The sequence below is a fragment of the Oncorhynchus gorbuscha genome, linkage group LG08 (genome assembly GCF_021184085.1).
Source record: "Oncorhynchus gorbuscha isolate QuinsamMale2020 ecotype Even-year linkage group LG08, OgorEven_v1.0, whole genome shotgun sequence".
Classification (NCBI taxonomy): Eukaryota; Metazoa; Chordata; class Actinopteri; order Salmoniformes; family Salmonidae; genus Oncorhynchus; species Oncorhynchus gorbuscha.
Genome location: NC_060180.1, coordinates 1,362,406 through 1,378,004, shown reverse-complemented (window position 1 = coordinate 1,378,004; position 15,599 = coordinate 1,362,406). Strand labels below are relative to the sequence as shown.

The window sequence follows — 15,599 nt, the reverse complement described above, 5'->3', positions numbered from 1 at the left end:
ACTCTCATGTCTCTTTCTTTAACCACAGTTTGTACCACAGTGACTCTGGCTCCTTGAAAAGCACTATATACAGTGCTAAATGACTTAAATGTAAATGTATACAGTGCCTTTGGGAAAGTATTCAGTATTCAGACCCATTGACACAGCCTTATTCTAAAATGGATTAAATCCAACATAAAACCTCTGCAATCTACACACAATAACCCATAATGACATCACAATACCCCATAATGACATCACAATACACCATAATGACATCACAATACACCATAATGACATCACAATACCCCATAATGACATCACAATACCCCATAATGACATCACAATACCCCATAATGACATCACAATACACCATAATGACATCACAATACACCATAATGACATCACAATACACCATAATGACAAAGCAAAAACTGATTTTTAAAATTATTTGCAGATGTATTAAAAATAAAATACTGAAATATGTTATTTTACATAAGTATTCAGATCCTTTGCTATGAGACTTGAAATTGAGCTCAGGTGCATCCTGTTTCTATTGATCATCCTTGAGAGGTTCCTAAAAATTGATTGAAGTTCACCTGTGGTAAATTCAATTGATTGGACATGATTTGGAAAGGCACACACCTGTCTATATAAGGTCCTACTGTTGTCAGTGCATGACAGAATGTCCTTGAGTGGCTCAGCCAGAGCCTGGACTTGAACCTGATCGATTGATCTCTAGAGAGACCTGAAAATAGCTGTGCAGCGACACTCCCCATCAACCTGACAGCACTGAGAGGATCTGCCGAGAAGAATGGGAGTCCTGGGAACTCCCCAAATACAGGTGTGCCAAGCTTGTAGCGTCATACCCAAGAAGTGTTGAAGCTGTAATCGCTGCCAAAGGTGCTTCAACAGAGTTCTGAGTAAAGGGTCTGTGTACTTATGTAAATGTGATATTTCAGTTTTTTATGTTTTTAATACATTTGCAAGCATTTTTAAAAACCAGCTTTTTCTTTATCATTATGGGGTATTGTGATGTCATTATGGTGTATTGTGATGTCATTATGGGGTATTGTGATGTCATTATGGTGTATTGTGATGTCATTATGGTGTATTGTGATGTCATCATGGTGTATTGTGTGTAGATTGTTGAGGGGGGAAACACAATTTAGTCCATTTTAGAATAAGTCTGCAACGTATCAAAATGTGGAAAAAGTCAAGGGGTCTGAATACTTAACGAATGCACTGTAAATACCATGTAGTATAATTAGTATTTTTACAGTTTACTTTTTTTAATGACAGATTGAGTGACAATCAGTACATTAAAATGATGTTCATCGTTCGGATGTCAACAGTGTGAGAGGGTTGCTCCCAGGTAACAACAGCTAACTCTTGTGTTGACTGTCTGCTGTGCAGGCTGCAGACCATTGTGGAGCGGCTGGTGGACCACTTTGTTTCCTCGGGGCTGATGGTCAGAGAATGGGACAGAGTGAAACTGCACGGCACAGTGATGAACACTCTGTTCAGGAAGGATGCTTCAGGTAGGATGAAGAAAGTGGTTTTTGTCTATGGCCATATCACTGATGTGTGTTTTAGGTATGTGTATTGGAGCTTCATCTTGAAAACAAGGACACTTACTAGAGTACACACACACACACACACACACACACACACACACACACACACACACACACACACACACACACACACACACACACACACACACACACACACACACACACACACACACACACACACACACACACACACACACACACACACACACACACACACACACACACGTACTTGAAATGAACATGCAAAATAAGTGTCACTGCTCTCTCAAAGCAGGCTTTCCACTGTCTAAAACTGACCCAGAGTATCCTCCTGATAATGTGAGCCTGTTTCCCTCATTCTCCTCCCACTCAGAAAGATGGACGTTAAGTCAGTCACTGGACACAGTCAGTCAGCATAAAGATGGACATTAAGTCAGTCACTGAACACTGAGTCAGTCAGCATAAAGATGGACACGGAGTCACAGCATAAAGATGGACATTAAGTCAGTCACTGGACACAGTCAGTCAGCATAAAGATGGACATTAAGTCAGTCACTGAACACTGAGTCAGTCAGCATAAAGATGGACACGGAGTCACAGCATAAAGATGGACATTAAGTCAGTCACTGGACACAGTCAGTCAGCATAAAGATGGACATTAAGTCAGTCACTGAACACTGAGTCAGTCAGCATAAAGATGGACATTAAGTCAGTCACTGAACACTGAGTCAGTCAGCATAAAGATGGACATTAAGTCAGTCACTGAACACTGAGTCAGTCAGCATAAAGATGGACATTAAGTCAGTCACTGAACACTGAGTCAGTCAGCATAAAGATAGACATTAAGTCAGTCACTGTACACTGAGTCAGTCAGCATAAAGATGGACGTTAAGTCAGTCACTGGACACTGCGTCAGTCAGCATAAAGATGGACATTAAGTCAGTCACTGTACACTGAGTCAGTCAGCATAAAGATGGACATTAAGTCAGTCACTGAACACTGAGTCAGTCAGCATAAAGATAGACATTAAGTCAGTCACTGGACACTGAGTCAGTCAGCATAAAGATGGACATTAAGTCAGTCACTGGACACTGAGTCAGTCAGCATAAAGATGGACATTAAGTCAGTCACTGGACACTGAGTCACAGCATAAAGATGGACATTAAGTCAGTCACTGGACACTGAGTCACAGCATAAAGATGGACATTAAGTCAGTCACTGGACACAGTCAGTCAGCATAAAGATGGACATTAAGTCAGTCACTGGACACAGTCAGTCAGCATAAAGATGGACATTATGTCAGTCACTGGACACAGTCAGTCAGCATAAAGATGGACATTAAGTCAGTCACTGGACACTGAGTCAGCATAAAGATGGACATTACGTCACTCACTGGACACAGAGTCACAGCATAAAGATGGACATTAAGTCAGAGTCACTGGACACAGTCAGCATAAATATGGACATTAAGTCAGTCACTGGACACGGAGTCACAGCATAAAGATGGACACGGAGTCACAGCATAAAGATGGACACGGAGTCACAGCATAAAGATGGACACGGAGTCACAGCATAAAGATGGACACGGAGTCACAGCATAAAGATGGACACGGAGTCACAGCATAAAGATGGACACGGAGTCACAGCATAAAGATGGACACGGAGTCACAGCATAATGTCATTAGTGAAACAAACTGACACCTGAACACACCACCCCATGTCAACAACACGGATGTAGCAACAACCATAACAACAATAACAACCACTGGATTTAAAATGTTTTTAAGTGTATTTTATTTAACCTTTATTTAACTAGGCAAGCCAGTTAAGAACAAATTCTTATTTCCAATGACGGCCTACTAAAAGGCTGCGAGGACGGGGGCCTGGGATTACAAATATATTTTTAAAAATTATAAAATAAAAATGTTTATAAATTTTATTTTTATTTTTGTCAGCAACACATGACAACAACATGGTAGCAGCACAAAACATGGTACAAACATTATTGAGCACAGACAACAGCACAAAGGGCAGGAGGGTAGAGACAACAATATATCACACAAAGCAGCCACAACTGTCAGTAAGAGTGTCCATGATTGAGTCTTTGAATGAAGAGATAAAACTGTCCAGTTTGAGTGTTTGTTGCAGCTCGTTCCAGTCGCTGGCTGCAGTGAACTGAGAAGAGGAGCGACCCTGTTCCTGAAGTAGTAAACAGAGTTTTATTGGACGCTCTTGGGACAGACTCCTCCCTTTGTCCTGTGCTCTTAGACAGACCCCTCCCTTTGTCCTGTGCTCTTAGACAGACCCCTCCCTTTGTCCTGTGCTCTTAGACAGACCCCTCCCTTTGTCCTGTGCTCTTAGACAGACTCCTCCCTTTGTCCTGTGCTCTTAGACAGACCCCTCCCTTTGTCCTGTGCTCTTGGGACAGACCCCTCCCTTTGTCCTGTGCTCTTAGACAGACTCCTTCCTTTGTCCTGTGCTCTTAGACAGACCCCTCCCTTTGTCCTGTGCTCTTAGACAGACCCCTCCCTTTGTCCTGTGCTCTTAGACAGACCCCTCCCTTTGTCCTGTGCTCTTAGACAGACCCCTCCCTTTGTCCTGTGCTCTTAGACAGACCCCTCCCTTTGTCCTGTGCTCTTAGACAGACCCCTCCCTTTGTCCTGTGCTCTTAGACAGACCCCTCCCTTTGTCCTGTGCTCTTAGACAGACTCCTCCCTTTGTCCTGTGCTCTTAGACAGACCCCTCCCTTTGTCCTGTGCTCTTAAACAGACCCCTCCCTTTGTCCTGTGCTCTTAGACAGACCCCTCCCTTTGTCCTGTGCTCTTAGACAGACCCCTCCCTTTGTCCTGTGCTCTTAGACAGACCCCTCCCTTTGTCCTGTGCTCTTAGACAGACCCCTCCCTTTGTCCTGTGCTCTTAGACAGACCCCTCCCTTTGTCCTGTGCTCTTAGACAGACCCCTCCCTTTGTCCTGTGCTCTTAGACAGACCCCTCCCTTTGTCCTGTGCTCTTAGACAGACCCCTCCCTTTGTCCTGTGCTCTTAGACAGACCCCTCCCTTTGTCCTGTGCTCTTAGACAGACCCCTCCCTTTGTCCTGTGCTCTTAGACAGACCCCTCCCTTTGTCCTGTGCTCTTAGACAGACCCCTCCCTTTGTCCTGTGCTCTTAGACAGACCCCTCCCTTTGTCCTGTGCTCTTAGACAGACCCCTCCCTTTGTCCTGTGCTCTTGGGACAGACCCCTCCCTTTGTCCTGTGCTCTTAGACAGACCCCTCCCTTTGTCCTGTGCTCTTAGACAGACCCCTCCCTTTGTCCTGTGCTCTTGGACAGACCCCTCCCTTTGTCCTGTGCTCTTGGACAGACCCCTCCCTTTGTCCTGTGCTCTTGGACAGACCCCTCCCTTTGTCCTGTGCTCTTAGACAGACCCCTCCCTTTGTCCTGTGCTCTTGCACACTCTCAGCTGGCCAGCCCTGGGTTGATGGCCAGTCTCTCAGCTGGCCAGCCCTGGGTTGTTGGCCAGTCTCTCAGCTGGCCAGCCCTGTGTAAACTCATTTGTGAAAGAACTAGGGGCTGGACTTGATCCACGGCCAACTGAATGAAACCCCCTTGTCACTGCTGTTGGAAAACACTCTGCCCTGTTGCACACAAACAGAGTTGTGGCCAAAGAGAGAGCGAGGGAGGGAGGGAGGGAGGGAGGGAGGGAGGGAGGGAGGTAGGGAGGGAGGGAGGGAGGGAGGGTTACTGTTGGTTCTGCGCTTGTTGTTGACTAGCTCAGAATAGCTCTGAATTGCTCAGAATGCGGTGTTTTAGTTACGTCACTGCTGCATACCAGATGAACGGTCAGCATTATGTTGTTAGAATCACAGCTGTTACATAACAGACAGGGACATTGACCAATCAGGGTGGTGGTGGTGGTAAGGCTGTCATCTGTTTAGTGTTTTTTCAGAGCGAGAGTAATTTAGGATCATATCTCCCAGAACAGTTCATAGGGATATTCACCTGGTTTGAACAGTGTTGTAATAAACGGTGTGGTTGACGTTGAACTCCACTAAACCTCATTAACACACATTTTTAGATGTTATAAATAGTTGTCCACCTAATACACTAGATGTGTGTTTTGTTCATTAGGGTCAAAGGACCTTTTTTCAAAGTTCACCTTTTTGTTGACCAAATCTGTATTTTGGATGTAAATGTCGTGTTCTAAGTGTTCTAAGTGTCCAGACACCTTTTTTGACTTGGTTTTGAGGAAATATACCCCACCAGCGATAGACTTCCTCATGCTCGTTGTGCAGTTGCAGAGGCACAGATAAAACACCATCAAAGGCTCCAAAAACATCCAAATATATCTATTTTGGAAACGCCAACGCTCTCAGTATCAGGGTTTACCCGCGGTGCTCCTGGTTTACCCGCGGTGCTCTGGGTTTACCCGCGGTGCTCTGGGTTTACCCGCGGTGCTCTGGGTTTACCCGCGGTGCTCCTGGTTTACCCGCGGTGCTCTGGGTTTACCCGCGGTGCTCAGGGTTTACCCGCGGTGCTCTGAGTTTACCCGCGGTGCTCTGAGTTTACCCGCGGTGCTCTGGGTTTACCCGCGGTGCTCTGGGTTTACCCGCGGTGCTCTGGGTTTACCCGCGGTGCTCTGGGTTTACCCGCGGTGCTCTGGGTTTACCCGCGGTGCTCAGGGTTTACCCGCGGTGCTCTGGGTTTACCCGCGGTGCTCTGAGTTTACCCGCGGTGCTCTGGGTTTACCCGCGGTGCTCAGGGTTTACCCGCGGTGCTCTGGGTTTACCCGCGGTGCTCTGGGTTTACCCGCGGTGCTCAGGGTTTACCCGCGGTGCTCTGGGTTTACCTATCTTTTGTTGTGTGTTTTCCAGCCGAAGCCGGAGGAGGAAGGCAGCAGAACATGAAGGAGCGGGAGGCCTTCGATGCCAGGAACATATTAAAGGTCAGAGGTCAAACAACACCAAACAAATACACATCCTGGTGGTACCTTTTTACCTGCCTGTTGTCTGTGGAACAATACAACCTTTAGGTCTGTCTCATAGGAGATCATTTCTCTCCTATATTGAGCAATAGTATGTTTTTGTCGGTTATCTTTATTCTTGACTATTACTCCCATAATATTTTGGGTGGAACGACTATTAACAGAAGCAATAGGAACATTCCAGGAACCCATAAAGCCTCCCGGGGCTTACATAATGCAGTAAGATTTAGCAGACTCACTCACTCAGTCAGTAAAATGGTCTGCAGTTCATTCAGTCAGTAAGATGGCGGACAGCCCATTCAGTCAGTAAGATGGTAGACAGCCCATTCAGTCAGTAAGATGGTAGACAGCCCATTCGGTCAGTAAGATGGTAGACAGTTCAGTCAGTAAGATGGTAGACAGCCCATTCAGTCAGTAAGATGGTAGACAGTTCAGTCAGTAAGATGGTAGCTAGCCCATTCAGTCAGTAAGATGGTAGACAGCCCATTCAGTCAGTAAGATGGTGGACAGCCCATTCAGTCAGTAAGATGGCAGACAGTTCATTCAGTCAGTAAGATGGCAGACAGTTCATTCAGTCAGTAAGATGGTAAACAGTTCAGTCAGTCAGTAAGATGGTAGACCGTTCATTCAGTCAGTAAGATGGTAGAAGATCAGTAAGATGGTAGACAGTTCATTCAGTCAGTAAGATGGTAGTTCATTCAGTCAGACCGTTCATTCAGTCAGTAAGATGGTAGACAGTAAGATGGTTCATTCAGTCAGTAAGATGGTAGACAGCCCATTCAGTCAGTAAGATGGTAGACAGCCCATTCAGTCAGTAAGATGGTAGACAGTTCAGTCAGTAAGATGGTAGACAGCCCATTCAGTCAGTAAGATGGTAGACAGTTCAGTCAGTAAGATGGTAGCTAGCCCATTCAGTCAGTAAGATGGTAGACAGCCCATTCAGTCAGTAAGATGGTGGACAGCCCATTCAGTCAGTAAGATGGCAGACAGTTCATTCAGTCAGTAAGATGGCAGACAGTTCATTCAGTCAGTAAGATGGTAAACAGTTCAGTCAGTCAGTAAGATGGTAGACCGTTCATTCAGTCAGTAAGATGGTAGACAGTTCAGTCAGTAAGATGGTAGACAGTTCATTCAGTCAGTAAGATGGTAGACCGTTCATTCAGTCAGTAAGATGGTAGACCGTTCATTCAGTCAGTAAGATGGTAGACAGCCCATTCAGTCAGTAAGATGGTAGACAGCTCATTCAGTCAGTAAGATGGTAGACAGTTCATTCAGTCAGTAAGATGGTAGACAGTTCATTCAGTCAGTAAGATGGTGGACAGTTCATTCAGTCAGTAAGATGGTGGACAGCCCATTCAGTCAGTAAGATGGTAGACAGCCCATTCAGTCAGTAAGATGGCAGACAGTTCATTCAGTAAGATGGTAGACAGTTCAGTCAGTAAGATGGTAGACAGTTCAGTCAGTAAGATGGCAGACAGTTCATTCAGTCATTAAGATGGTAGACAGCCCATTCAGTCAGTAAGATGGTAGACCGTTCATTCAGTCAGTAAGATGGTAGCCAGTCAGGTCGGCGATGCAACGATACCTCTGGCTCTGTTTCATGTGGATTAGCTGCCCCCTGGTGGTAAAATGTAAGAACTACAATAGTATATTCCTGGTGCGGTCTGTTTGAATGGAGCAGTGCTCGAGTCCTGGGCCCAGTTTTTCCAAAGCTATCTATCTGGATGTAACCTATCGGATAGGATTAAGTACAAATATAAATATTATGAATCGAACAAATGAATAATTCACTTGAATGGGGACCATTCTGTTCATTTTGGGCTCCCGAGTGGCACAGCGGTCTAAGCACCGCATCTCAGTGCTAGAGGCGTCACTACAGACACCCTGGTTCGATTCCAGGCTGTATCATAACCGGCCGTGATTGGGAGTCCCATAGGGAGGCGCACTTTTGGCCCAACGCCGTCTGGATTTGGCCGGTGTAGACCGTCATTGTAAATACGAATTTGTTCATAACTGACTTGCCTAATTAAATAAAAGGAAAAAATAAATATATAATATTAGTTTTTGCCCTCGCGCTACACACCTGATTCCACTAATTGGCTCGTCAAACCTATTGGTTCCCCAGGAACATGAAACACTGGAACAGAGTGTTGATTGGACCTGAAATATATTCCTGACAGACAACCCTAAAGTCCCAGCCAACCCAACACGTTGGGTTTGATCCCTCCAACCAACCATAACTGAAAAGATCAATGACATTTTATTAGTCGTAAGAATTTAGAATGTTATGAGTGTTGTTAGAACTGGGAATTTATTTAAATGTTTTAATTTTAGCTTTATTTAACTAGGCAAGTCAGTTAAGAACAAATTCTTATTTTCAATGACGGCCTGGGAACAGTGGGAACTGGGAACTGGGAACTGCCTGTTCAGGGGCAGAACGACAGATTTGTACCTTGTCAGCTCAGGGGTTTGAACTTGCAACCTTTTGGTTACTTGTCCAACGCTCTAACCACTGGGCTACCTGACGCGCCAATGGGGTATTATGGGGTATTATGGGGTATTGTGGGGTATTGTGGGGTATTGTGGGGTATTATGGGGTATTATGGGGTGTTGTGTGTCGATTGATGAGGAAATTGTTGTATTTAATCCGTTTCTGAATAAGGCTGTAACGTAACAACATGTGGGAAAATTCAAGGGGTCTGAATAGTTTCCGAAGGCACTGTGTTTGGGATAAATCAGCATGGCAGCCTATAGAGGGCTTTCATACACTCACGTTAGAATTGAATTCACCTTGGGGGTCCTCCCAATGTTTAGATATGACAAACTGAGCCTTCAGCGCAGTAGCGTACCCTATTCCATATATAGTGCACTACTTTTAACAGATCCTTATGGGCCCTGGTCACTATATAGTGCACTACTTATAACCTGATCCCTATGGGCCCTGGTCACTATATAGTGCACTACTTATAACCTGATCCCTATGGGCCCTGGTCACTATATAGTGCACTACTTATAACCTGATCCCTATGGGCCCTGGTCACTATATAGTGCACTACTTATAACCTGGGCCCTGGTCACTATATAGTGCACTACTTATAACCTGATCCCTATGGGCCCTGGTCACTATATAGTGCACTACTTATAACCTGATCCCTATGGGCCCTGGTCACTATATAGTGCACTACTTATAACAGATCCATATGGGCCCTGGTCACTATATAGTGCACTACTTATAACCTGATCCCTATGGGCCCTGGTCACTATATAGTGCACTACTTATAACCTGATCCCTATGGGCCCTGGTCACTATATAGTGCACTACTTATAACCTGATCCCTATGGGCCCTGGTCACTATATAGTGCACTACTTATAACCTGATCCCTATGGGACCTGGTCACTATATACAGTGCCTTGCGAAAGTATTCGGCCCCCTTGAACTTTGCGACCTTTTGCCACATTTCAGGCTTCAAACATAAAGATATAAAACTGTATTTTTTTTGTGAAGAATCAACAACAAGTGGAACACAATCATGAAGTGGAACGACATTTATTGGATATTTCAAACTTTTTTAACAAATCAAAAACTGAAAAATTATTCAGCCCCTTTACTTTCAGTGCAGAAAACTCTCTCCAGAAGTTCAGTGAGGATCTCTGAATAATCCAATGTTGACCTAAATGACTAATGATGATAAATACAATCCACCTGTGTGTAATCAAGTCTCCGTATAAATGCACCTGCACTGTGATAGTCTCAGAGGTCCGTTAAAAGCGCAGAGAGCATCATGAAGAACAAGGAACACACCAGGCAGGTCCGAGATACTGTTGTGAAGAAGTTTAAAGCCAGATTTGGATACAAAAAGATTTCCCAAGCTTTAAACATCCCAAGGAGCACTGTGCAAGCGATAATATTGAAATGGAAGGAGTATCAGACCACTGCAAATCTACCAAGACCTGGCCGTCCCTCTAAACTTTCAGCTCATACAAGGAGAAGACTGATCAGAGATGCAGCCAAGAGGCCCATGATCACTCTGGATGAACTGCAGAGATCTACAGCAGAGGTGGGAGACTCTGTCCATAGGACAACAATCAGTTGTATATTGCACAAATCTGGCCTTTATGGAAGAGTGGCAAGAAGAAAGCCATTTCTTAAAGATATCCATAAAAAGTGTTGTTTAAAGTTTGCCACAAGCCACCTGGGAGACACACCAAACATGTGGAAGAAGGTGCTCTGGTCAGATGAAACCAAAATTGAACTTTTTGGCAACAATGCAAAACGTTATGTTTGGCGTAAAAGCAACACAGCTCATCACCCTGAACACACCATCCCCACTGTCAAACATGGTGGTGGCAGCATCATGGTTTGGGCCTGCTTTTCTTTAGCAGGGACAGGGAAGATGGTTAAAATTGATGGGAAGATGGATGGAGCCAAATACAGGACCATTCTGGAAGAAAACCTGATGGAGTCTGCAAAAGACCTGAGACTGGGACGGAGATTTGTCTTCCAACAAGACAATGATGCAAAACATAAAGCAAAATCTACAATGGAATGGTTCAAAAATAAACATATCCAGGTGTTAGAATGGCCAAGTCAAAGTCCAGACCTGAATCCAATCGAGAATCTGTGGAAAGAACTGAAAACTGCTGTTCACAAATGCTCTCCATCCAACCTCACTGAGCTCGAGCTGTTTTGCAAGGAGGAATGGGAAAAAATGTCAGTCTCTCAATGTGCAAAACTGATAGAGACATACCCCAAGCGACTTACAGCTGTAATCGCAGCAAAAGGTGGCGCTACAAAGTATTAACTTAAGGGGGCTGAATAATTTTGCACGCCCAATTTTTCAGTTTTTGATTTGTTAAAAAAGTTTGAAATATCCAATAAATGTCGTTCCACTTCATGTGTCCCACTTGTTGTTGATTTTTCACAAAAAAATACAGTTTTATATCTTTATGTTTGAAGCCTGAAATGTGGAAAAAGGTCGCAAAGTTCAAGTGGGCCGAATACTTTCGCAAGGCACTGTACTGCACAACTTATAACCAGATCCCTATGGGCCCTGGTCACTATATAGTGCACTACTTTTAACCAGATCCATATGGGCCCTGGTCACTATATAGTGCACTACTTTTAACAGATCCCTATGGGCCCTGGTCACTATATAGTGCACTACTTATAACCAGATCCATATGGGCCCTGGCCACTATATAGTGCACTACTTTTAACAGATCCATATGGGCCCTGGCCACTATATAGTCCATTACTTATAACCAGATCCCTATGGGCCCTGGTCACTATATAGTCCATTACTTATAACCAGATCCCTATGGGCCCTGGTCACTATATAGTGCACTACTTATAACAGATCCATATGGGCCCTGGTCACTATATAGTGCACTACTTATAACAGATCCCTATGGGCCCTGGTCACTATATAGTGCACTACTTATAACCTGGGCCCTGGTCACTATATAGTGCACTACTTATAACCTGGGCCCTGGTCACTATATAGTGCACTACTTATAACCTGATCCCTATGGGCCCTGGTCACTATATAGTGCACTACTTATAACCTGATCCCTATGGGCCCTGGTCACTATATAGTGCACTACTTATAACCTGATCCCTATGGGCCCTGGTCACTATATAGTGCACTACTTATAACCTGATCCCTATGGGCCCTGGTCACTATATAGTGCACTACTTTTAACAGATCCCTATGGGCCCTGGTCACTATATAGTGCACTACTTATAACCAGATCCATATGGGCCCTGGTCACTATATAGTGCACTACTTTTAACAGATCCCTATGGGCCCTGGTCACTATATAGTGCACTACTTTTAACAGATCCCTATGGGCCCTGGTCACTATATAGTGCACTACTTTTAACAGATCCCTATGGGCCCTGGTCACTATATAGTGCACTACTTTTAACAGATCCCTATGGGCCCTGGTCACTATATAGTGCACTACTTTTAACAGATCCCTATGGGCCCTGGTCACTATATAGTGCACTACTTTTAACAGATCCCTATGGGCCCTGGTCACTATATAGTGCACTACTTATAACCTGATCCCTATGGGCCCTGGTCACTATATAGTGCACTACTTATAACCAGATCCCTATGGGCCCTGGTCACTATATAGTGCACTACTTTTAACAGATCCCTATGGGCCCTGGTCACTATATAGTGCACTACTTATAACCAGATCCCTATGGGCCCTGGTCACTATATAGTGCACTACTTTTAACAGATCCCTATGGGCCCTGGTCACTATATAGTGCACTACTTATAACCAGATCCCTATGGGCCCTGGTCACTATATAGTGCACTACTTTTAACAGATCCCTATGGGCCCTGGTCACTATATAGTGCGCTACTTTTAACAGATCCCTATGGGCCCTGGTCACTATATAGTGCACTACTTTTAACAGATCCCTATGGGCCCTGGTCACTATATAGTGCGCTACTTTTAACAGATCCCTATGGGCCCTGGTCACTATATAGTCCATTACTTATAACCAGATCCCTATGGGCCCTGGTCACTATATAGTGCACTACTTATAACCAGATCCCTATGGGCCCTGGTCACTATATAGTGCACTACTTATAACCAGATCCCTATGGGCCCTGGTCACTATATAGTGCACTACTTATAACCAGATCCCAATGGATCCTGGTCACTATATAGTGCACTACTTATAACCTGGGCCCTGGTCACTATATAGTGCACTACTTATAACCTGGGCCCTGGTCACTATATAGTGCACTACTTATAACCTGGGCCCTGGTCACTATATAGTGCACTACTTATAACCTGGGCCCTGGCCACTATATAGTGCACTACTTATAACCTGATCCCTATGGGCCCTGGTCATTATATAGTGCACTACTCATAACCTGATCCCTATGGGCCCTGGTCACTATATAGTGCACTACTTTTAACAGATCCCTATGGGCCCTGGTCACTATATAGTGCACTACTTTTAACAGATCCCTATGGGCCCTGGTCACTATATAGTGCACTACTTTTAACAGATCCCTATGGGCCCTGGTCACTATATAGTGCACTACTTTTAACAGATCCCTATGGGCCCTGGTCACTATATAGTGCACTACTTTTAACAGATCCCTATGGGCCCTGGTCACTATATAGTGCACTACTTTTAACAGATCCCTATGGGCCCTGGTCACTATATAGTGCACTACTTTTAACAGATCCCTATGGGCCCTGGTCACTATATAGTGCACTACTTTTAACAGATCCCTATGGGCCCTGGTCACTATATAGTGCACTACTTATAACCTGATCCCTATGGGCCCTGGTCACTATATAGTGCACTACTTATAACCAGATCCCTATGGGCCCTGGTCACTATATAGTGCACTACTTTTAACAGATCCCTATGGGCCCTGGTCACTATATAGTGCACTACTTATAACCAGATCCCTATGGGCCCTGGTCACTATATAGTGCACTACTTTTAACAGATCCCTATGGGCCCTGGTCACTATATAGTGCACTACTTATAACCAGATCCCTATGGGCCCTGGTCACTATATAGTGCACTACTTTTAACAGATCCCTATGGGCCCTGGTCACTATATAGTGCGCTACTTTTAACAGATCCCTATGGGCCCTGGTCACTATATAGTGCACTACTTTTAACAGATCCCTATGGGCCCTGGTCACTATATAGTGCGCTACTTTTAACAGATCCCTATGGGCCCTGGTCACTATATAGTGCACTACTTTTAACAGATCCCTATGGGCCCTGGTCACTATATAGTGCACTACTTATAACCTGATCCCTATGGGCCCTGGTCACTATATAGTGCACTACTTATAACCAGATCCATATGGGCCCTGGTCACTATATAGTGCACTACTTTTAACCAGATCCATATGGGCCCTGGTCACTATATAGTGCACTACTTTTAACAGATCCCTATGGGCCCTGGTCACTATATAGTGCACTACTTTTAACCAGATCCCTATGGGCCCTGGTCACTATATAGTGCACTACTTATAACCAGATCCATATGGGCCCTGGTCACTATATAGTGCACTACTTATAACCAGATCCCTATGGGCCCTGGTCACTATATAGTGCACTACTTATAACCAGATCCCTATGGGCCCTGGTCACTATATAGTGCACTACTTATAACCAGATCCCTATGGGCCCTGGTCACTATATAGTGCACTACTTATAACCTGGGCCCTGGCCACTATATAGTGCACTACTTATAACCAGATCCCAATGGATCCTGGTCACTATATAGTGCACTACTTATAACCAGATCCCTATGGGCCCTGGTCACTATATAGTGCACTACTTATAACCTGGGCCCTGGCCACTATATAGTGCACTACTTATAACCAGATCCCAATGGATCCTGGTCACTATATAGTGCACTACTTATAACCAGATCCCTATGGGCCCTGGTCACTATATAGTGCACTACTTATAACCAGATCCCTATGGGCCCTGGTCACTATATAGTGCACTACTTATAACCAGATCCATATGGGCCCTGGTCACTATATAGTGCACTACTTTTAACCTGGGCCCTGGTCACTATATAGTGCACTACTTATAACCTGATCCCTATGGGCCCTGGTCACTATATAGTGCACTACTTATAACCAGATCCATATGGGCCCTGGTCACTATATAGTGCACTACTTATAACCTGGGCCCTGGTCACTATATAGTGCACTACTTATAACCTGATCCCTATGGGCCCTGGTCACTATATAGTGCACTACTTATAACCAGATCACTATGGGCCCTGGTCATTATATAGTGCACTACTCATAACCTGATCCCTATGGGCCCTGGTCACTATATAGTGCACTACTTTTAACAGATCCCTATGGGCCCTGGTCACTATATAGTGCACTACTTTTAACAGATCCCTATGGGCCCTGGTCACTATATAGTGCACTACTTTTAACAGATCCCTATGGGCCCTGGTCACTATATAGTGCACTACTTTTAACAGATCCCTATGGGCCCTGGTCACTATATAGTGCACTACTTTTAACAGATCCCTATGGGCCCTGGTCACTATATAGTGCACT

The 15,599-nt window shown here is 44.7% G+C and overlaps 1 protein-coding gene across 1 annotated transcript in view; it reads left to right on the top strand.

The window, feature by feature from the left end:
- Positions 1–15,599, top strand: part of LOC124041081 (activating signal cointegrator 1 complex subunit 1-like) — a 45,849-nt gene that overhangs the window by 6,380 nt on the left and 23,870 nt on the right. Inside the window, exons 7-8 of the mRNA XM_046358241.1 lie at positions 1,396–1,520; positions 6,405–6,475. Of these exons, the coding sequence (XP_046214197.1) occupies positions 1,396–1,520; positions 6,405–6,475 (196 nt within the window). The remainder of the gene's footprint in view (positions 1–1,395; positions 1,521–6,404; positions 6,476–15,599) is intronic.